This window comes from Aegilops tauschii, chromosome 2, assembly GCF_002575655.3.
Source record: "Aegilops tauschii subsp. strangulata cultivar AL8/78 chromosome 2, Aet v6.0, whole genome shotgun sequence".
NCBI lineage: Eukaryota > Viridiplantae > Streptophyta > Magnoliopsida > Poales > Poaceae > Aegilops > Aegilops tauschii.
Window position 1 is genome coordinate 1,560,607 of NC_053036.3, and position 20,953 is coordinate 1,581,559.

The 20,953-nt window shown below is 43.3% G+C and overlaps 2 protein-coding genes and 1 pseudogene across 3 annotated transcripts; all 3 read right to left on the reverse strand.

The window, feature by feature from the left end:
• Positions 1–1,150: 1,150 nt before the first annotated feature.
• LOC109774272 (uncharacterized) lies at positions 1,151–6,361 on the reverse strand (annotated as a pseudogene).
• A 1,186-nt stretch (positions 6,362–7,547) lies between these two features.
• Positions 7,548–10,654, reverse strand: LOC109774266 (uncharacterized). Its single transcript, XM_045232067.2, has 10 exons — positions 10,137–10,654; positions 10,009–10,029; positions 9,872–9,933; positions 9,629–9,683; positions 9,509–9,548; positions 9,076–9,404; positions 8,857–8,991; positions 8,538–8,686; positions 8,324–8,392; positions 7,548–7,895 (listed from the first exon to the last, which is right to left on the reverse strand). Exons 1-10 carry the CDS (start codon positions 10,572–10,574, stop codon positions 7,841–7,843), a joined length of 1,353 nt encoding a protein of 450 aa, XP_045088002.2. The 5' UTR covers positions 10,575–10,654; the 3' UTR covers positions 7,548–7,840.
• A 652-nt stretch (positions 10,655–11,306) lies between these two features.
• On the reverse strand, positions 11,307–16,725 carry LOC109774267 (disease resistance protein Pik-2). Of its 2 annotated transcripts, none has more exons than XM_045232064.2 (3): positions 15,474–16,725; positions 14,511–15,143; positions 11,307–13,901 (listed from the first exon to the last, which is right to left on the reverse strand). In XM_045232064.2, the coding sequence occupies exons 1-3, from the start codon at positions 16,539–16,541 to the stop codon at positions 12,075–12,077; spliced, it is 3,528 nt and encodes a 1,175-aa protein (XP_045087999.1). In that variant the 5' UTR covers positions 16,542–16,725; the 3' UTR covers positions 11,307–12,074. The 2 variants fall into 2 exon arrangements, with proteins under 2 accessions (XP_045087999.1, XP_020188576.1); XM_020332987.4 differs by having other exon boundaries at positions 11,308–13,901; positions 14,511–15,152; positions 15,474–16,724.
• Positions 16,726–20,953: the final 4,228 nt, after the last annotated feature.

Below are 20,953 nucleotides of genomic sequence, written 5' to 3' on the forward strand. Positions count from 1 at the left end.
TGCATGGAAGGTTCTAAAATAAATGAGAAGTGTGTAAAGATAGTATATGTGACAAGTACAAGGGTGTACTAAGTTTTTAACTATTGGAAACTTCTACATAGTACACACGGCAGAATCTGATGTAATTGATAGGAAATCGAATGGTCAGCAATGCTCGGATTTGCCACCTCTTGATCCTCAGATTGAGTTCATCCAATGATCCATATTCAAACTTATTCACACACTATATAGTGGTATAGATATAGATATAGATACAACAAACGTGACCCTCGCCCAACTCAACTCCAGTGGTAACGGGGAAATAGAGGAGAGGGGCCGGCGGCGAGGAAACTTGGAGGGGTTCTAGAATATCTTGTTTTGGTGGTTGGCTCCGCCCAACATGTCCCATCTCAATCTCACCCTAGATTCAAGATCGAATGGTACATATGGCCCGAAGGCAAGCATATCATCATCACCAACTCGCTTTTTTATAGGAGTAGAGATATAAACATGTTTATTTAAAAAGCAAAAAACAAAATTGGAACCTGCATTCCATTTACCACTCTCATACTCATACCTGAAGCGAAAATATACTAATATTTTTATCTTTAATTGAAAGCTACATATGGCCAAAGGTCAAAACTGAGCATGCATTTTTTTTTTTAAAGAAAGAAAAATTGGAACATGCATTCCTTTACCACTCTCATACTCCTACATGAAGTGAAAAGAATGATTTTTATTTTCAATTGCAAGTGCTCTGTTTTGACTTAGTTACAACATTGTCAGTGACTTGAAGATGAAGAGTTTGTACTTAACCAAACTGTTGTTTTCGTTCATCACCAAACTGTACTCCCTTGAAATCAACTATGGAAACTGAACCAGCATTACTACATACCGGATTCTGCAGCTAAGCTTAAGGATACAATATTGCCATCAAATAATTATTTGCTCAGCAGCAAATCCGAATGCTAGATGGAAATTGTCCAGAATAACACCAGGGAGGTACGTACAATTTATGGTAGTACGTTTCATCATACAGCAAGATAGATTAGTTAACCCGGCTTAACACGGAGCAGCAACACTAGACTGTCTGAAGATAGCAAATTAAGTAACAGAATGCATGCATGCATACACTAGCTGCAGTTCAGTTCAAAACGAGTTGCCGAATCATTCAGAACACCGCCTGGATCTTCAATTGCCTGTTAAACATGTAATGACCGGATTTGTGCTTGATCATACGGAGACCACACATTATCCCTTTGCCTTTGCCTTTGCCATTCTCGTCACCAGAGCTACTGCCCTCGTTGCCGGAGCCATCGGTGGCACTATTGTGGTGGCCTTTGTCTTTGCTGCCATTGCTGAACGCTAGCTCCATACCAGTGAAGAGGGTAAATTCCTTGTTGGGAACTATAGCGTTGAAGTCCTTGCCAGATGCAGATGCAGATGCAATGGTACCCAGCATGTCCATGAGGATGAACCTGCCAGAACCGAGACTCGCGACCTTGGACCTGAACAAAATGTCGGGCTGCCACTCCTCTGGCAGGTCATCACGAGCCCAGATACGCATCTTGTCCGGCGACGGCTCCTCCCCTGTGACAACAACGCCCGAGAGGTCAGCAGCGCAGGGGAGGTTGCCATGTGAAGAGATGCCAAACCAGAGGCTAAGCTCGGGGACGTAATCCGCCTTGCCATGACGGTGCTTTGGAGATGGAGTTCAAAGGCACAAGATGATGATGGCCATATCATGTCACATATTTTGATTGCATGTGATGTTTATCTTTTTATGCATCTTATTTTGCTTAGTGCGGCGGTAGCATTGTAAGATGACCCCTCACTAAATTTTAAGGTATAAGTGTTCTCCCTGAGTATGCACCGTCGGGACAGTTCGTCGTGCCGAGACACCACGTGATGATCGGGTGTGATAAGCTCTACGTTCACATATAACGGGTGCAAGACAGTTTTGCACGTGCAGAATACTCGAGTTAAACTTGATGAGCCTAGCATATGTAGATATGGCCTCGGAACACTAAGACTGAAAGGTCGAACGTGAATCATATAGTTGATATGATCAACATAGAGATGTCCACCATTAAAAACTACTCCATCTCACGTGATGATCGGACATAGTTTAGTTGATATGAATCATGTGATCATTTAGATGACTAGAGGGATGTCTATCTAAGTGGGAGTTCTTAAGTAATATGATTAATTGAACTTTAATTTATCATGAACTTAGTCCTGATAGTTTTTGCATATCTATGTTGTTGTAGATCAATGGCCGGTGCTACTGTTCCCTTGAATATTAATGTGTTCCTAGAGAAAGCTAAGTTGAAAGATGATGGTAGCAACTACACGGACTGGGTCCGTAACTTGAGGATTATCCTCATTGTTGCACAGAAGAATTACGTCCTGAAAGCACCGCTAGGTGCAAGGCCTGCTGCAGGAGCAACCCCGGACGTTATGAACGTCTGGCAAGCTAAATCTGATGACTACTCGATAGTTCAGTGTGTCATGCTTTATGGCTTAGAATCGGGACTTCAAAGATGTTTTGAACGTCATGGGGCATATGATATGTTCCAAGAGTTGAAGTTAATATTTCAAGCAAATGCCAGAGTTGAGAGATATAAAGTCTCCAACAAGTTCTATAGCTGCAAGATGGAGGAGAACAGTTCTGTCAGTGAACACATACTCAGAATGTCTGGGTACCATAACCACTTGACTCAGCTAGGAGTTAATCTTTCGGATGATAGTGTTATTGACGGAGTTCTTCAATAACTGCCATCAAGCTATAAAGGCTTCATGATGAACTATAATATGCAAGGGATGGAAAAGACAATTCCCGAGCTGTTCGCAATGCTTAAGGCTGCGGAGGTAGAAATCAAAAAGGAGCATCAAGTGTTGATGGTTAACAAGACCACTAGTTTCAAGAAAAAGGGCAAAGGGAAGAAGGAGAACTTCAGAAAGAATAGTAAGCAAGTTGCTGCTCCCGGGAAGAGGCCCAAGTCTGAACCTAAGCCTAAAACTGAGTGATTCTACTGCAAAGGGACTGGTATTGGAAGCGGAACTGGCACAAGTATTTGGCGGATAAGAAAGATGGCAAAGTAAAAAGGTATATTTGATATACATGTTATTGATGTGTACCTTACTAATGCTCGTAGTAGCGCCTGAGTATTTGATACTGGTTCTGTTGCTCACATTTGCAACTCGAAACAGGGGCTATGGATTAAACGAAGATTGACTAAGAACGAGGTGACGATGCGCGTCAGAAATGGTTCCAAGGTCGATGTGATCGCCGTCGGCATGCTACCTCTACATCTACCTTCGGGATTAGTTTTAGACCTGAATAATTGTTATTTGGTGTCAGCGTTGAGCATGAACATTATATCTGGATCTTGTTTGATGCGACGGTTATTCATTTAAATTAGAGAATAATTGTTGTTCAATTTATATGAGCAATATCTTTTATGGTCATGCACCCTTAATGAGTGGTCTATTTTTATTGAATCTCGATCGTAGTGATACATATATTCATAATCTTGATGACTGGTCTATTTTTATCAAAAGTGAAGATGGACATTTATTTTTTATAACATAAATTTTGTTTGCATGCACTATAAGGATCGCTATTTATGTACCGAGTATAGGGATACCATTACAAAGTTTTGAAAAGCAAAATAGTTCTCAAAATTAATAGCCGCTATTGTAGTCGAGCATATGCACTATTTCTGCGTTTTGTCATGTGCAGTTTTTTATTTGGTATATAGGGGTACAGATTTAACAAAACACAAGGAATGAAGTGATATCAAGTGCACTGCTAGAAAGCAAAAGCGAGTTCACGTCTCAGCTCAAGTCGTCTTTCTGCAACATGAATGAAACCCAGAACATTGTACTGATCGCAGGACGCTGCAGCTGCAAACATCTTGTTTGCCTTTGTCATCCAAAAAGCAGTAAATTGATGCTACTTTGTTGTGTTTATTTTCTTCCAGATGCCAACCATTTCATGGTATCTTCGTCGCGGTGTCATTCTTACTAAAGATAACCGTATTAAGAAAAATTGGCATGGAAGTACGCAATGTGTATTTTGCCCGCATGATGAGATAATAAAACATTTGTTCTTCCGATGTAAATTGGCTCGTTCTATATGGTCAGTCATCCAAATAGCTTCTGGCTTGTATCCTCCTTATAGTGTTGCTAGTATATTTGGCAACTGGTTACATGGGATTGATCACAGGTTTAGAATTCTTCTCAGGATGAGAGGGCTTGCCATGATTTGGCCGCTTTGACTATGTAGAAATGATAAGGTTTTTAACGATAAAAATACTTCTCTTATGTAGGTTATCTACAGATGTATCGGGACGCTTCGTTTATGGTCCTCTCTACAACGAGTGGAGAATCAAAACCTGTTTACGGAGGTGTGTACATGATTGAAGGCTACGGCGAGGGATGCTTTTACACAACATGGATGGCAGCATGATCTTAGGATTGGGCCACCGACGGTTTAGGCATTATACGGATATACATTTCCTTTGTATTTCTCCTCCTTTTATTTTGGCTTGTCGTGAGGACCTTGTTGGCTGTGTGCATCATAGCATCTGGGAGATGCATGCATCCATTTTATACCTATGTCTACAAAGAACAACTGCAACAATATTAGCTTCATCAGAAAACTAAACTCAACATACTATACCTATGTCATCACTCTTGAGAAATACAACTGTAAGTAGCCAGTTATACCGGGTGCGACTGGTATGAGACCGGTAACTTAGGTGCGATCCATTGGTCTGGTCCATGAGATACATATCCCATGGTCCAGGTTGGAGCAGCGAGACTGGTGGAGACCTTTTACACAAACCCCCATCTCGTACCCCATATTGTAGGCCACCACATCTCCCAATCCTCTTCCTCTCCAGTTTTGGTCGCCTGGTTGCGCTGCAGCTGCAAACATCTTGTCTGTCTTTGTCGAGTATACAAAAAGTAGTAAACTGGTGCTACTTTGTTGTGTTTCTTTTCTTCCAGAGGCCAACCATTTCATGGTTCTGAATGAATCACCATAATTTTCATTGTGGCACCTCGGCTTGATGATTGGATTGGAGCCTGCCCACTAGCTAGTCTAGTAAGTATTTTATTACTCGGCTGAACATAATCGCCCGCCGCGGCCGCTTGGGTAGTTCCTTCTCAACCAGATTCAGTTTTTTTTTAAGGTAAACTCACAAAGTTTTATTCAACCGTCACAATATTTACATGGACGAATAGAAGTTCTCCGGGCTGGCCTAACCAAGTATGGCGGCCAGTACCCAGCTTTAAAGCATGCTTTGCATTCAGTTGGCGCAAGTGAATGTGATGCGGAACTTAAGGTCCATAATAAGATCTTATGTACCTTAAGTTCCGAGTTGTTCCTCGGACATGTATGTACCGGTTCTGGTGGCCGGGTTAGCTAGGCCGCGGGCCTTATCCGTGGCTGGGCCGGTTAGGTGGGTGCTAATTAAGAATTGTTTGGTCTCCTGGGGGTCTAGCTAGCGTCAACACATGTCAGTTTGGATTCTGGTCGACTTTCTACTACCAACTGTTACTCCAAGATCCGTGTTCTCTTAGCGAGAGTATCCTGAAGGTGTGTCACTAGCCTCGGGGACGTAATCCGCCTTGCCATGGAAGGGCATGAGCCAGTCGCCAGCTTTGCTCCACTCACGAGTCGCCATGTGGAAGCAGTAGGTGCCGGCACCCTCGACGCCTGCAGAGTTGGAGAAGCAGATGATCCACGGCGGCAGCGGGAGGATGTCGCAGTGCCAGAACCTGTGACGTGCAGGGCGGATCCCCCTCCACACCAGGGCCTCGAACTGCAGCCGCTCCTCCGCCATGTGCGGGTAGAGGAGGCCAGCGATGATGTAGAGGTCACCGGTGTCTTCGCCGTCATGGAAGTGTACGTCCGTTGGAGGACGAAGACGGACATGGGCATCACCTTGGGTCCGTGGAGCCATGGCAGCGTATCGATGCAGCGGGTGCCGTCGACGACATCGAAGCGCAGCATGCGGTTCCCGTGGTCGGCCATGACGACCTTGCTCTCGGAGGCGGTGGGCAAGAAATGAACGGTGTGATGGTTCCCCATGGAGTAGTCGAGCTGCGGCGGCCTTATGACCAGCTCGGTTTTTGGCGCATCAATCTTGGCCGCCGCCGCCTCCGCCGCCGCCAGATTAGTGGGGCTGGAGATCCTTCTTCTTGTCGTGTTGGCCTCGGCGGGCGTCAGTACTGTTGGCAACACCTTGCCGTGCGCGGCCGCTTGTTCTGCCGTGGGGTGAAAAAAATTAATCTTGAGGAGGTCCAAGCGCCGGAGCGAATACAAGCGCCTGTGGCCGTCATACAACCCAAGGTTCAGGATCCGCCGCATGCCGCCCTTCATCCTCTCTCTCCAACGTACAATCTACACGCGGCGGCGGCGAACCTGGAGCTGAGCGGCGGCGAAGGGAGGGAGGGAATAGGAATAGGTAGGTTCATCATGGGCCTACTCCTGGCCAGCAAACCAACACTACTGTTTCATTCGTTTTTTGCACTTTGTTTCTTCTTCTTTTTTATTTTTTTTTTCTTTTGTTTATTTTCTTTTTTGTTTTTCTTCATCCTTTTCGTTATTATTCTACATTTTTTTTCATATGTCAGTGAAGTATATTTATCTTTTTTACTCCACCTAGCCGATCCCCAATTCGGTCCAATGAAGTATAATTTTATTCTTCTCCCTAAGAATTTCGCTATTTATGCACCCATATTGGTATGTGTAATTTGTTCCATTCAGCTGTTCAGGATAATATATGTACGCCCCTAGCTCTGTAGTTGTGATAGACAACATGCACTTACAGTTTCATTCAAAGTTCGATCCGTGGCGGATGAATTCCTTTCATTGCACAAGCTCGGCCTGAAGGAGGAGGTAGCTCTGCTTCACAACTCAAACGCATGCCAGCCTTGTTGCTCTGATCTAGCAGCCTGATGCCCTTATGCTGAATGAGACAGTGAAGCCACACACCTTGATTGATTTCAGGCGCATTTTGCTGCTTGCTTCAGGCAACTACAGATTTGCTAAGATTTATGTCAACTTGTCTATGGAAGTTGCCGGTCTGCCTGCTACAAGACTGATGTATGTATTCAGTCGACTTGTTTCATCACTTCCTCATCCTAGTCGCATTGTGGAACTTGCGGTACAGGATTCGACAGCGCCTTCGTGGAAGTGTCTGACGCTGGTTTGACTCGTGCTCATGCTCTGCGGAGCTTCCATTTGCTGGATGACATCAAGACCAAGCGCGAGGAAATCTGCTGGTAACGAAACCTACTCTCCATCTCTCACTAGCAGCAGCAGATAATATCAGTCATTTTCTTGTTAGATAGCATTGAGTGATGAGATTTGTAACATCTTAGTGTTCAGTATGCAATTAAAGAGATAATCCAAAGAAAAATGTCAACGATATCCAGAATGAATGAACTAATGAAATGATGGGTACAAATGCACCCGTCACCTGGCTGTGATAGGCTGGGATCATCACTGGCCCAGGCTGGATAGTCGTGCTACTTTTTAAAGTTCAGTATACCATATTTGTTTTAGTCTCTCAAAACATGGAAAAAGGTATCGCGATGCAGCAGTAGTGCTGCTAACTAAATATTTTGCTTGTAGAGTATCAGTTCTGATGTGCTTTCTACACATATTTTGCCTCTAACATATATATTGGATACATTAAAACACCCTATCAATATAACCACAACCCTGAATGCAATCAGATCTTAAGTCTTAGTCATCAATAAGCAACGTAGGCAAACAACACTTGATAAATTTGATATGCTCTTGATGTTTTCCTGTTGTGTTGCTCTGATAGCAACATAGTGTTTAAGGCAAAGAAATGTCCATCATTGCTATTCCCTGGTGACACCCGACCACGATCCTACACAAACCAATCAGTATGTCCTTCGGTTATCAATGAATTTAAACATTTTACCAAAAAAAAACTAAGACAATACAATTAATGGAGGATGATGCAAATACATGAAGGAATATCTCCGAGTGTATTGCAAATGGGTAAAGTCACTGATGCTACAAAACATAATTTATATGAAACGTAAATGTGTGTTTACTGCATCCATGTAGTTGTATGATGCACATGTTTGAAGTTCAGATACGCCATGATATTTACATACTAAATTTCTCATACATACAACTAGCTAGCAAGGAAGTAATCAGGCATGCCTACCTACCAGTTAAGTTATCTTCTCACTCACAATTTCCAGGAAAATATACAATACATAATGCATACAACTTGGTCACTGATTCCTATTAGTAAAGTAGATAAAGGACAAGAATGTTGTTTATTACCTTCTTGAGCCTTTCATACATCCAAAAGCATAAACTGCCCCGAGGTGGAAACCAATTACGTTCTCAAGCCTGTAATGGTGGGCAGGCCTCATGCAGTGTTAGTAAAGAATCTCAACATATTTTTACAAGTACTATATACACTTACACAAGGAAAATTAATGGAGCTATATACGCATTCTGGGGTGAATGTCAGAAGAACTGAAGCAGTACATACTTGTAGGTAATGGAGTTCCATATGCGTACAGTCCCATCAAATGAACCTGTGATTAATATTGGAAGTTCCGGGTGCAAATTGGCGGCACTAATAAGGTTTGTATGCGATTCTAGCTCATGTACACGCTCTTTCGTCTCCAATTTCCATATCTGATTCAACAAGACAACAAAGAAAAGGAAGACTTTTTTTAGCAATCATATATCGTGGATGGGAATTTAAGTAATAGCTAGTTAGGTAAATTAATTAATTGAGTGTATTCTTTAGTTTGTTGGGGTGCAGAAAAGTGTGTATTGTTGGGGTGCAGAAAAGTGCATGACACCTGTGCGGTCTTGTCATTACATCCCACGATCAGATGTTGTTGATTATTGCGTGTGAAGTAGTCAACACAGAGCCCATGCTCATCCAATTTCAATGTGATGATCTTACTGGGGTCATCGGAACAAATACTCCAGATCTACAAGTTTTTGGAAGTGTAAAAACATAAAACCATCAACATGTATGGCTGAAACATATATAAATAAGAAGAACTAAAGCAAACCTTGACAGTGCCATCCTTGGAAGCACTAGCAAAACTATTGGAGTCATTTGGGTTAAAGGTTACTTGCGTCACTGTGCCAACGTGTCCATGAAATTCTTTGCATTCCCAATCATTGTCCCAGTTCCAAAGCTTGATCAGGTGACCAGCATCATTAGATGAAGAAAACACAAATGGATCCGTTGGATGCACAGCCAAAGTTGTGATGCAACTACTGTGAGCACAAAAGCTCTCTACTTCTTCATTTTCTTCATAGTTGTGCACATGGATGCACCCGTTGCGATCACCAGCAACAATCCATTTCTCACGTACGACAAATTTAGCCACATTTACTGCATATTAGCTCGCATTTGTGAGCACCGAGCAGTTACTTAGTAAAATGTGTAATTGTTGACTATTGGAATAAATCATATGAATTGTGCATATGGGTGCATGCCTGGTTCATCTGTGACGTCTTGAATTGACTTCAGCATTGCCTGCAGATATAAACATGTAACTTGAATTAATATACAGGTACGTTGAGAATATATATAAGCATCACTGATTGACAATGTACCATTGTCTTGTAGTTCCAAACACGAAGGCTCCCCACGCGATGCGTTGTCATAATCCTTCATATTAGGATTATTTGAAAATTAACAAATGATTGATGAGTACTGCCTATTTATATGCATGACAGACATGGAAAAGTGTGTGTGTGTGTGTGTGTGTGTGTGTGTGTGTGTGTGTGGGAGAGAGAGAGAGAGAGAGAGAGAGAGAGAGAGAGAGAGAGAGAACATGGTCATAAGCAAACACTCACCAAGGTTCAATTGGATGCACATCCATGGACGAAACTTCCAGAGCATCTGCCTTGGTTATGATCTGATTTAAATGAAGAACGAGAACATTCAATCATTGACAGGACAGTTAAGAAAGACAAAGGGACTAGAAACTAACCTCAACTGTGGGCCCAGTTGGCTACCAACCAGATTAATTGATCACACAGTGCGCAAGCCAACAAAATAAAACAATAAATAATTATGGACAACTAAGCATACAATATCATAGCAAATTAAATTATGTACCTCAGAATCAGATGATGTCCCACAATCAGCTTGTTGTTGACAACAGATAACATTCAACGCCACCTCTTGTACCTCATGCCCGGCCTCCTCTTTGGTTTTCTTGAAAAATTCTTCGTACTCAGCAGAGATGGTATCTTTGTCGAGCTCATATTGGCCCACCACAACGCTATGCAGTGTGAAGTAGTCGGCACCGCTATCTATCGACGGCATCGACAATGCCTGCTGCTTATTATTGCACATTGTTAGAGTGAGGGTGTAGATACACCTTGGCGGCACAACGCCACAGAGTGGATCCTTTGCCAGGTACCTACTGGGGCTGTTGGCCACAAGCAGGAACACGACGCGGTCGTTTCCCTTGTTATCTAGATGCAGCGAGCAGCTAGAAGACATCGAAGCCGCCTTCTTTTTTCTCAGCACTTCCAACGATATTGACAACATGAATGTCAGCTCAAGGGGATGGACATGAAGAAGCAGCTCAGAGTCTATTTGGGGAATCAAGCTGGTTTCTGTTTCAGGAGGGAAAGTCTCAGGAGGCGTACCAAAGCGCAATGGGGGTTGGGCTATAACGGCAAACTATGTAAATGCCCACTTACCTAATGGAAATAAGAATAATGGAGGGTGGAGCGGACCTCCTATGGGATTTACAAAGCTGAATGTGGATGCTTCTTTTGATCATGATCTCTTAAAGGCAGGTTCTGACGGCGGAAGCACTAGCACTTAGGTAAGGCTTACTGTTGGCACAAAAAGGCGGGCCGCAATCGTCTTGTTATTAATTCTGACAATATGGAGGTCATTGACACAATGAAGAATGGAGGGCAATCGGCAGGAGCAGTGGCGGCAGTTTTTGATGATTGTTATTTTATGGCTTGTGATTTTCCTCTTACTAGTTTTGAATTTTGTAATAAAGAAATGAATAAAGTAGCACATGAGCTTGCTAGACTTGCAAAATATTCCATGACAAGGGATTGGATTGAGGAGCCTATGGAAAATATTGTACCCCTTCTTACAGACGACGTAACAATTATTTATAATTAATAAAGTTGATGTTTAAAAAAAAAACCTCTGCGCTCTACCGCTGCCGCCAGGATGCGGAGGACCCCCATCGCCTCACCCGCCCATTGCGGCTGCGGAGACCGGCGCCTCCGCCACCGAGTCCACCGCCGAGGTGCTCATCGTCCCCGCCGCTTCCAATACTCTGTTCCCTTCGAACCACGCGGTCGGCCCCACATGCCAGGCACACGGCCGACCCCCTTGTTGCTCTGCTCTAGCAGCCTGCCTGACGCTTGTGAAACCTTTTGGTAAGCTACGACTCCATTTATAATGTCATTATCTTTATCCTGGTTGCATTGTGGAACCTGTAGCACAGGATTGCTGGTTGATGACGCGAAAGAAAGTTTTGCTCTGTGGCTATCCTGTGATTTTGTGCATTTACATGTCATTATCTTTATCCTGATAGCACAGAGTGTCTCTGCAACTAATCATTGATCAGAAGGGAGTTAGTGAGAATATCTAAGAAAACAATATCAACGATATCCAGACTGAACTAGTGAAATGATGGGTACAGATCCACCATTTTAACAAGCACCTTTTCAAGTTCAGTACCATAATGCATTATTTTGAAAATAGCAGTTCCGATGTGATTTCTACCCATATTTTACCTCTTAACATATACTATACCGCATTGATATTGGTACATCTTGTTAATTCTCTAATCTTAAAATTATATCATCACAAGCTTACAATGCATCCATGGATTCGAAGATCCACGGCACCACTCCATCTCCCAATGTCTCAAAATAATAAAAGAGTAGGAATAATTAAGAAGTGATTTCACATGGTCCAACTCATTCGTAGCAGTACATCATGGCACTAGTACAAATACATGAAGTGCAACAAGATTAAACAAAAAAAAAGCACCTTGAAATGTAAATGGATTCATCAGGACGACGAGGGTTTTTCCTCCAGCTTCACAACAGGTTTCTTTACCTTTGGGTGGTTCTCAAGTTTTGCGTTGATTTCAGACATCAGTTGTTCGTCCCTTGCACCCTTAAGCAATACTTCCTTGAGTTCAGCCAGATACTCCAGGCCAAAGAAAGTCGACCCACTGCAGCATTCAAACTTCAGCTGCTCAAGTTTTTTCATTGTTTTCTCTCCAAAAGTAACCTTTGAGCTGAAGCTGCAAGCAATCTCGAAGATCTTCAATTTCTCAAAAGAGTCTAACTCTAGGTCATTATAAATGATAGACACATCAAGCTGATTATCCTGAAGATGATGGACACGAAGACGTAGAATACATAATCCTGGTAGCTCACTTAGGAACTTGATAACGCCACTAGTGTGCTCCCTTCTTCCTTCCGGTTGCATGGAGACATGATCTTCTGTTAATTTGGCTATTTCCAAATCCATCTTTGTGAGCTTGGTGAGCTGTGCTCTCCAGTCCGGCAACCGGTCTCCAAGCCCATAAAGTTTCAGGCTCCGCAGGCTCTCCAAAGGTAGCGCTGTACCATTCAAACAGCTTTCATTGTTGTCCTCGATCTGCACTGAAAGTGATTCCAACTGCAAAATATCTGAGATTGCAAGGAAAAACTTGTTGCTGTTATTCTTATTGATGCCAGACACTCCAAGCTTACGCAAGTGGGTGAGCTTCTTGGCATCCTCTAGGACGGCCTTTGTCCCTGAGGCACGGACATTGATAACACCAAGAGTGTGCAATGCCGTCAGTTTCCCGATCCCTGGAGGCACCACAACACCAACTGGCTGACGACCGCTGCAGTAACTGGACAGCTGGGACAGTAAATGATGTGGTGTTGGTGTTTTCCTTGAGGGCGCCTTGGTGCCTGCACGGATGTATTGCAGCTTCTGTAACTTGATGATGCTCTCTGGCAGGGTGAGTATGGAGGTGTGTCTGACATCAAGACTCTCGAGCTGCCTCAGATCACCTATTGAACTCGGCAGATGCTTGATTTCATGGTGTCCTCTCAGTGAGAGAAACTTGAGGCGACACATGAACTTCACCATCTTCTTGAGATCACTATGCTCTACTTCTGATGCATCTTCTAGATCAAGCACCCGCAGCAGCTTCATACCTTGATAAATGAAGAAGGATTTCCATTTTCCAAACACTGTTAGTGACCTGAGCCGAGAGAAGTCAATGCTCTCAAACACAATTCTATCTCTGACCCAGTTTTCAGATATAGCAAGATGGCGCCCCGTGCGTTGGGAGGTTAACACACAATTGCCCCTAAGTTCAAGCACAAGGTTCCCTTCCATTTGGTGTGAGACAATGTACTCACGAAAGAAGCCATTGACTTGGCAAAAGTCCATCCTTGTGTCATCCATACCCAACAGGGATGACTGCTGGATTATTCTCAGATCAACGAGGTCATTGAAATGCTCCTCGCCAACCATCTCTGCCGATTCTTCATGGTTATCCCTGGAGTAACCCTCAGCAATCCACCGTCTTACTAGTCTTCTCCGCCGAATTAAGTGGTTTCTGGGGAAAACTGGTAAATATAAGATACACGACTTGAGAGAATCTGCGTAATTGCGGAAGGACGAATTCATCCAATCCAGTAGACCCCTTAGACTGAGAAACTCTCCATTGTTCTCTAGCTCTAGCATAAATTTTTTATTGTTAGAAAGTGCATCTTTCCATCGATCTGTGTTTTTGGCGAATGAGCCAGCTATCTCAACTATTACTTTGGGAAGTCCTCCACATATTGAAGTAAGTTCTCCTATCTCTGCCACTTTACCCTTCTTGGATACCTGTTATCCCCCCAAAAAAAATCAATCAATCAGAGTGCAAAAAAAAAGTTACGCTAGCTGCACTTTCATTTTAATTGCTCGACAGAATGCACCAGATGTTTTAATTTTGAATGCAAGGTACAGTGCCAGGAAGTAAATAGGCAAAGGAGAATAATATAATTTTGTAGACCTACTTAAAAAAACTATAGAGCGAAAATACTTTAGGAGTAGAGACTCTTTGGAGAAACCGAGAAATCATAGATGATGCGCGCCTATGTATTGGGGATCCGAGCACATGCGTAGGCAAATAGCAAATGAAAAGTCTTAGAAATGCGGGAATCGTTGGCATGGAAGATATCTAATATTTTATTTAATTTATATCCATAATCAATCATCATATGGGTAGGCAGTAAGGAGAAATGCTACTGCGAATCATAGCAAACATAGTTCTGTCAACAACCATTCACTGTACGATTAGCCAGGGACCCTAAATTATCAGTAAAAAGACAGAAAATTTGGTACTGAAAATCAATTTATGGAGTGAGATAAAAAATCTGACATTGTGCATGATGAGTCAAATTTGTACGATGATGCATGCAAAAACTATTGACAGAAGGAAACATTATGCACCTTCTCGAAGAGTTCAACAGCTGTGTCGGCTTCTAGACCTTTGACATTAAGCACCAAGTGTCCCTTATCTCCGCGGCAATAAGTGGCGATTTCTTGTTCAGTTGTAACGATGATGATAACGTTCCGACGATTAGATCCCGACACCAACTCAGCTTTTATGAGATCCCATTCTATTGTGGACTGCAGTCCATCAATAATAACCAGGCATGTTTGCTGCGTCAGAATCTCACGACACTGTGGAATGGGATTTTGGCTTCCCATCGAATACAAGTGTGTATGCTCACTGTCTTGAAGTTTTCTAGAACCAAAACTAGAAAGTAAGGTTCGAGAGAAGTCCCATAAATTGAAAGGATGTGATACATCCACCCAAGCATACTTCTGAAAGTCGCCCTTAAGAATTTCCTTGCAGTACGTGTTCATGACGAGAGCTGATTTTCCAACCCCAGTAAATCCCCACACGGACATAACTTGGTAGCTTCTACCTCGGGTGGTAATTACATTTCTGTCAAGATCCTTCATATCTAACTCACGCCCAACAAGAGGATGCTCGTAAATCCACCTGTTGGCTGCTGCTCTTTTACAGCTGTTGCCTGCTTGCCCAGTTTGGCTGGTCATGCCTCTATCTCCATCGTACTGAGATTCCTAAAAGTAAGTAATTAGGTGAGTTTAAATTCACATGTATATATATTTCAAGAAAAGACTACACGAAATTCATATGCCTTCTCTAATTTGCACTACCTTAATTTGTTTTCTTGCTATTTTAGCGCTAAATTTATTTAGGTATTTTTTGTTGATGATAGGAATCAATATTAGATTTGGCATATGCGCGCTTAAGTGCATGTTTTGTCTCCTATGTATACACATGTGTATAGTGTATACTAGTGTAAGAAATTGCTAACTGCACAAAGTCTATTAAGGAATGAGCAATTAAATGTATATTTACCTACTAGCTAAATATTTTACCTCCGTAAAGAAGGCATAGACAGAGTGGTCAGCAGCTGACAGCTGGTTCAGATGCAATACTTGGTATGGATGTCCCACAGACAAGCTTGCCACCTCGAATTGCTGCGTGGACAAGATGATGCAGCTTCCATTCTTCTCCTTTGGAAAGAACCTCTTGATAGCAGCCCACTCTGCCACAGTGGAAAGGTCTTCCAGCACAACTAGGTACCTATTCTCCGTGAGAAGCTGCTTGAAGTCGTCCTCCATCTTCTTTCGGCCACCAGGGGATGATGCTGGTTCCTCTTTGCAAGAGTTTGCATGGAACTGAGCCGTCAAAGAATGGATGAACTCTTGGGGATCAAACGGATGCGTCAGCTTCACCCAGGCACGCCAGACGAAGTTTTTGCAGGTCTCTTTATCAGTGTAGGTGTTCCAGGCGATGGATGGCATGCCAAGATCACCAACCCCGGTACCCCAGATCGAAATCACTCCGAGGTCATGGTCTTTCTTGGGGAGTAGGCGGGTGATATTTAGCTCCTCTCGGTCAGTGTTCGCTGCCTGAATGAGCCTGTTGACTGCCATCATGCCGACGGTATCGCCGGAAGCCGGTTGAGCCGCGGTGGTGGCCGGCTTGGACACGGAGTCACTGTTGATGAGGCTGTAACGCGCGTTCCTGCTGCTGACATCCTCCACCCTAGCCTTGAGCTGTTCAAGCTCGACGACTGCCAAGTCGAGTGATAGCAGCCGACTCAGATCCACGCAGGGCCTGAGGAACCAGCTCGCAGGTTTGAGGACGCGGAGCCACCAGCGGTTCTTCTTGTCGAGGTGGACGACGAACTCGATGCAGTCCTCCACGTCGTAGGCCAGCTCGCGGATCTGCAACACCCACGTCCTCACCACCGGATTTTTCAGGCGCTCGCTGTCAGCGATGTTGAGAAATGATTTCATCATCTGGAACTCGCCAGTGATGAACACCAGGTTACGCTGGGCGCTCTGCCGCAGCTTTGTATCCTCCTCGATCGCCGCCTGGGCCTTGGTCAGCGCCCCATCCACCACCGACTTAGCCATGCCAACCACAAGGTCCGCCATGGCTCACTTGATCTTACTAGCTAAGCTAGATCTCTCTCCAAACTAGCTTGCGCTCAATATGTGTTTTCTTCTTGGCTAAGTTAGTAGCTTAGTGTGTGCTAGTACCAATCCTATATACACCGCTTGCGGCTTTGTCTGAAACCTTCTTCTTAATCAATGAAATGGCAAATCTTTTGCCTCGTTTCAAAAAAAAAAAAGTTCTTGAAGGTGACAGACACCATTGACAGCAAATTGCACATTTTTTATTTAAGATTAGGAGAGTGTGATAACAGTACTTAAATTGCACATTTTTAATTTAACATAGTTAGTCTTGCGCTGGCACGAATATCCTACTCACTCACTCATTGGTGTGCATGGTTGCATACACACGTACTGGTGGCAGTTTGACCAGAAGTCTGTAAAAAGAATCGACAGCGTTCTAATTGTAGACTTCAAAAGATTTAATTACCTAACCTGATCAACTAACCTTTTAGGATCCAACCAATGTGGTTCCCTGCTGGTTGCCACACTAATATCTTATGCTTAATCAATCTAATCTCATGGTTTAATGTATTGCAAATTTATTTCAGGGAAATTAATCCACGTCACCTGCAACTTCTTTTCCGACAGCAAAATAGTGAAAAGAAAACGATTGCATTTTTTCAACAGTTTGCGCTCTACCAGGAATTGGTTTTTAACGGCCAGGAAAATATGGTCCCGCAAGTGCATCACCACAGCTCGTGCTAGGGTAATTTTGAGCCGCTGTAAATATCTTCAGGTTTATTTAAACAGGGTGTATAGCTAACAATCAATATCATCACCACAAGTGTACTACTTCTCACATTGCTAACACAAACCATCTCTTTTGCTTTATTCTTAAGCCACCAACTGAAAAGTTTAACGGAAAAGCTATTTTCCTGCCGACTGGCAGTTAGCGATAGGCACGGACGATTTCATTTGATCCCTAGTTCCCTAATTTTTCGGCCACGATCGATATCTTCCCTCTCTCTTCCGCTAGTTGCCCGATTTTTCTGCGATTTTTTTACTGCCTAGATCTTCTCTCTCTCCTAATTTATTTCTTGTTAGTAATCTGGATGGGAACAAAAACAAAGTGCAGGAACGGTTACTCGAACCCAGGAAGTGGTGATAAGTGAATGACCCGTTTCACCAACTCAACTAAAGCATGTCGTTGTTAAAGTACAAAAGCTACGTATTTGACCTTGTATTAATAACATAGCGCTCAAAATTATGTGTTTTTCTTGTTCCTTTCTTGGATTATCTCTAGCGCATAATGTGTGGATTTTTCTCATTAACTTCTACCTAGAAAAAGTTATTGAAACATACCGTGATAAATTATATGTAAGTATTGAGACAGACTGGAGACCTGAAAACTTAGCTACAGACACCATGACAACTTTCATTCGGGAAAATAGTTGTTATGAAACATACATGGTAACTTCTGTGTTAATTACATGATAATATAGGCAAATTATACGATGATAACTTACATGCAAACATCACGGTAGTTTTTTTACCCTGGATTTTTTTTTACCCAACACACCCCAATAATTTCTATGTACATAACATGGTAAATATGCACTGTAGACCTGATAACTTATGTACATACACCGTGGTAAGTTTTTACCTGAATTTTGTTGTTGAAAACATACCCTTGATAACTTTGTCTAAATAGCATGGTAACATACACACCACGGACCTGAAAACTTAGGTATAAAGACCCGACAACTTATCCTTAATAACATGATAATATACACACCGTAGACTGGATAACTTATGTACAAACACCATAGTAACATTTGACTGGGCGGGAAAGGGAGGGAGTTGTTGAAAAACAGACTTCCGATAACTTATGTGTAAAGAAAGCTAATTTCCGATTGGTCGCGTGTTTGCTTCAGATCCGAACGAGTCCCAGGTCATCAGATAGGAAATGAGCGGCTCGTGATCCACCTTATCCCTTCCTCCTTTCTCTCCCCCGACGGCGCCCACTCTCCTTCCTCCTGTGCCAGGTGGCCAAGGAGAGCTACCAGGCGCGAGACCAAGTGTAGCAGTAGCTCCTTGTGGTGGCCAAGCATGCGGCGGCGCTAGCGGCAACGTTGATGTGAATAGCATGGTAACCCACACATCGAAAACCTGATAACTTATGCACCATGGTCCTGGTACTTTCGCAAGGAGGGGTGATGAAATATACCCCCGAAAACTTTTATGTGAATAGCACAGTAACTCACACATCGCAGACCTGATAACTTATGTACGCCGGTGTTAGTAAATTTGGCGACCGGATGGGGGTGGGGGGGGGGGGGGGTGGGCTGTTGGTGAAATATATATCCAGTAACTTTTTGTGTGAATAGCATGATAACTCACACATCACAGACCCGATAACTTGTGTACCCCGGTCCTATTAACTTACATAACTCAGTCCTGATAACTTGGCGTATGGGTGGGTGTTGATGAAACACCCCCCCGATAACTTTGGTGTGAATATCATGGTAACTCATACATCGAAGACCTGATAACTTATGCAACCCGGTCCTGGTAACTTTGGCGAATAGAGGTGATGAAATATACCCCCAATAACTTTCATGTGAATATCATGCTAACTCACACATCGCTGACCTTATAACTTATGTTCCTAGGTCTTGGTAAATTTGGCGACCGGGTGGAGGGAGGCACGTTGCTGAAATACCCTCGGTTATTTTTTGTGCGAATGGCTGGATAACTCACACATCGCGGGCCTGATAATTTTTGGGAGAAAAAGATGTTGGAAACAAATCTTGATGTCCCAGTAACTATTTTTTTGTCGAAACATACCCCAGTGTGAAGTTACCACTACCCCATGCTAAATTTATCATGCTTCTCATGGTATAGTCATTAACCTTCTCATATTATAGTTATGAGGCTTATCATAGTATAGGTATCATGTTGCTCAAGTCATAGTTATCACGCTGGTCATGCCAAAGTTACCAAGAAAAAAAATATCGCTGATATGACAGAAAAAAGAGAAAGGTTCAAATAACCTTGTTTATATACAATAGACAACAACTAAATGTGGCTTAGTTCGTTATTGGGCTCAAAGTCTAATGAATAGACCTGGGTTCAAGTCCCCTTACTAGCACTTTTATTTTCTTTTTATATTGTGCAGCAAAAAACCAAAAAAACCACTAGCGATTTACTATTGGCGTATACGGTTTTCGAGAGAAGAAAAAAATCGGTGGAATCAAGCGTGCGGGTCACGAGAGGAAGATGGGTTATGATCGTGCGGATCTGTTGCTTAACGTCCAGTCGACTGGACGTTAGCACAGTCCAAAGTTTAAACATGATAAAATCACGTGGTACTTCTATTAAAAGGTTCCACAAACGATAGCAAACTCCATGAGATGATCAAATAGATTGATTTGGATTCTCCTTTTCTTCTGCAAAAGTTTGTTATTGAACCATATGAATAAGATCAACGACCTATTGACAATTAACCCCACATGCTCAAGGAGACAAAAATTATTTCTACTTATTGACACAAGGGCATGGTAAGCCATGAAACGGCTCATTTGGACAACAATGGATGATTAGTTAGCCAAGAACAATAATTTAGCTGAGTCATCATGTTAACCGAACATGGATCCTCATCAGTTTGTCTGCTGAACCGATTTTGATCTTGAGAAAAGTCGCGTTGCGATTGGCTAATTCAAATATGGCATGTGACATTGCCATATGAGCTGTTGCTTATGCAGAGTGCCTGAATATGTGGATTATATTACTGATAAGGGCCATATTGTTTTGCGAAAAGGACCTCGATCTGTTAAGAAAGATCAACAGCAGTACAGAGCAACCCAAAGAAACCAGAAATTACAACAGGGTCCAAAGGGCACCCAGCGACCTCATCTAACAGTGTGAGATGCTGGCGTGCCGTCGCCGCTGCCACATCCTCGAAGCCGCCCGGACCTTGAATCGAAGGGCACATCATGTGAACAGGAAGTCTACGATCCTCAGTCCAGTTGGACCAGCACACTCGAAGAAACGTCGCCACTGCCGTTGAGGAGAAGAACCTGCAAAGATCCAGAGACCACAAACCTGCACCGGCTAATCCAGCGGTTTGCTCGGAGCACCAAAGCTCACCAGATCGAAGGATCCGAGAGCACCTAAAGCCGGCAGTCCGCCGGTTCCATGAAAGGCCTCGCCGGGATGAGGGAGAACCACCAACACCTTTATTCCACACCGACACCACCACCCCCACCATGACGGCAACTCCGGGAACCACTAACCTACTATCTACATACCGGAAGCACAAGACCAGGGTTCCTGCGCTCTCCCGTCGCCAGAGCAGCGGACGGAGAGGGAAGGAACCACCGGCCTGGCGGGCGGCAGATGGAGGGGACAAAGTCGCCTTCCCAGGGGAAAGGAAAGGAAATCTAGAAGGG

Bases quoted from the DNA above. Each gene is read 5' to 3' on its own strand.
- LOC109774266 (XM_045232067.2), bottom strand. From the start codon at position 10,574: ATGTTGTCAATATCGTTGGAAGTGCTGAGAAAAAAGAAGGCGGCTTCG. The intron at 8,687-8,856 runs GTGTCATGCACT...TTGTTGAATCAG, and splicing joins GTAATGACAAGACCGCACAG to ATATGGAAATTGGAGACGAA. The intron at 8,393-8,537 runs GTATGTACTGCT...CCACCATTACAG, and splicing joins TGGAACTCCATTACCTACAA to GCTTGAGAACGTAATTGGTT.
- LOC109774267 (XM_020332987.4), bottom strand. From the start codon at position 16,541: ATGGCGGACCTTGTGGTTGGCATGGCTAAGTCGGTGGTGGATGGGGCG. The intron at 15,153-15,473 runs GTAAAATATTTA...ACTTACTTTTAG, and splicing joins TCTATGCCTTCTTTACGGAG to GAATCTCAGTACGATGGAGA. The intron at 13,902-14,510 runs GTGCATAATGTT...GGGGGATAACAG, and splicing joins CTGTTGAACTCTTCGAGAAG to GTATCCAAGAAGGGTAAAGT.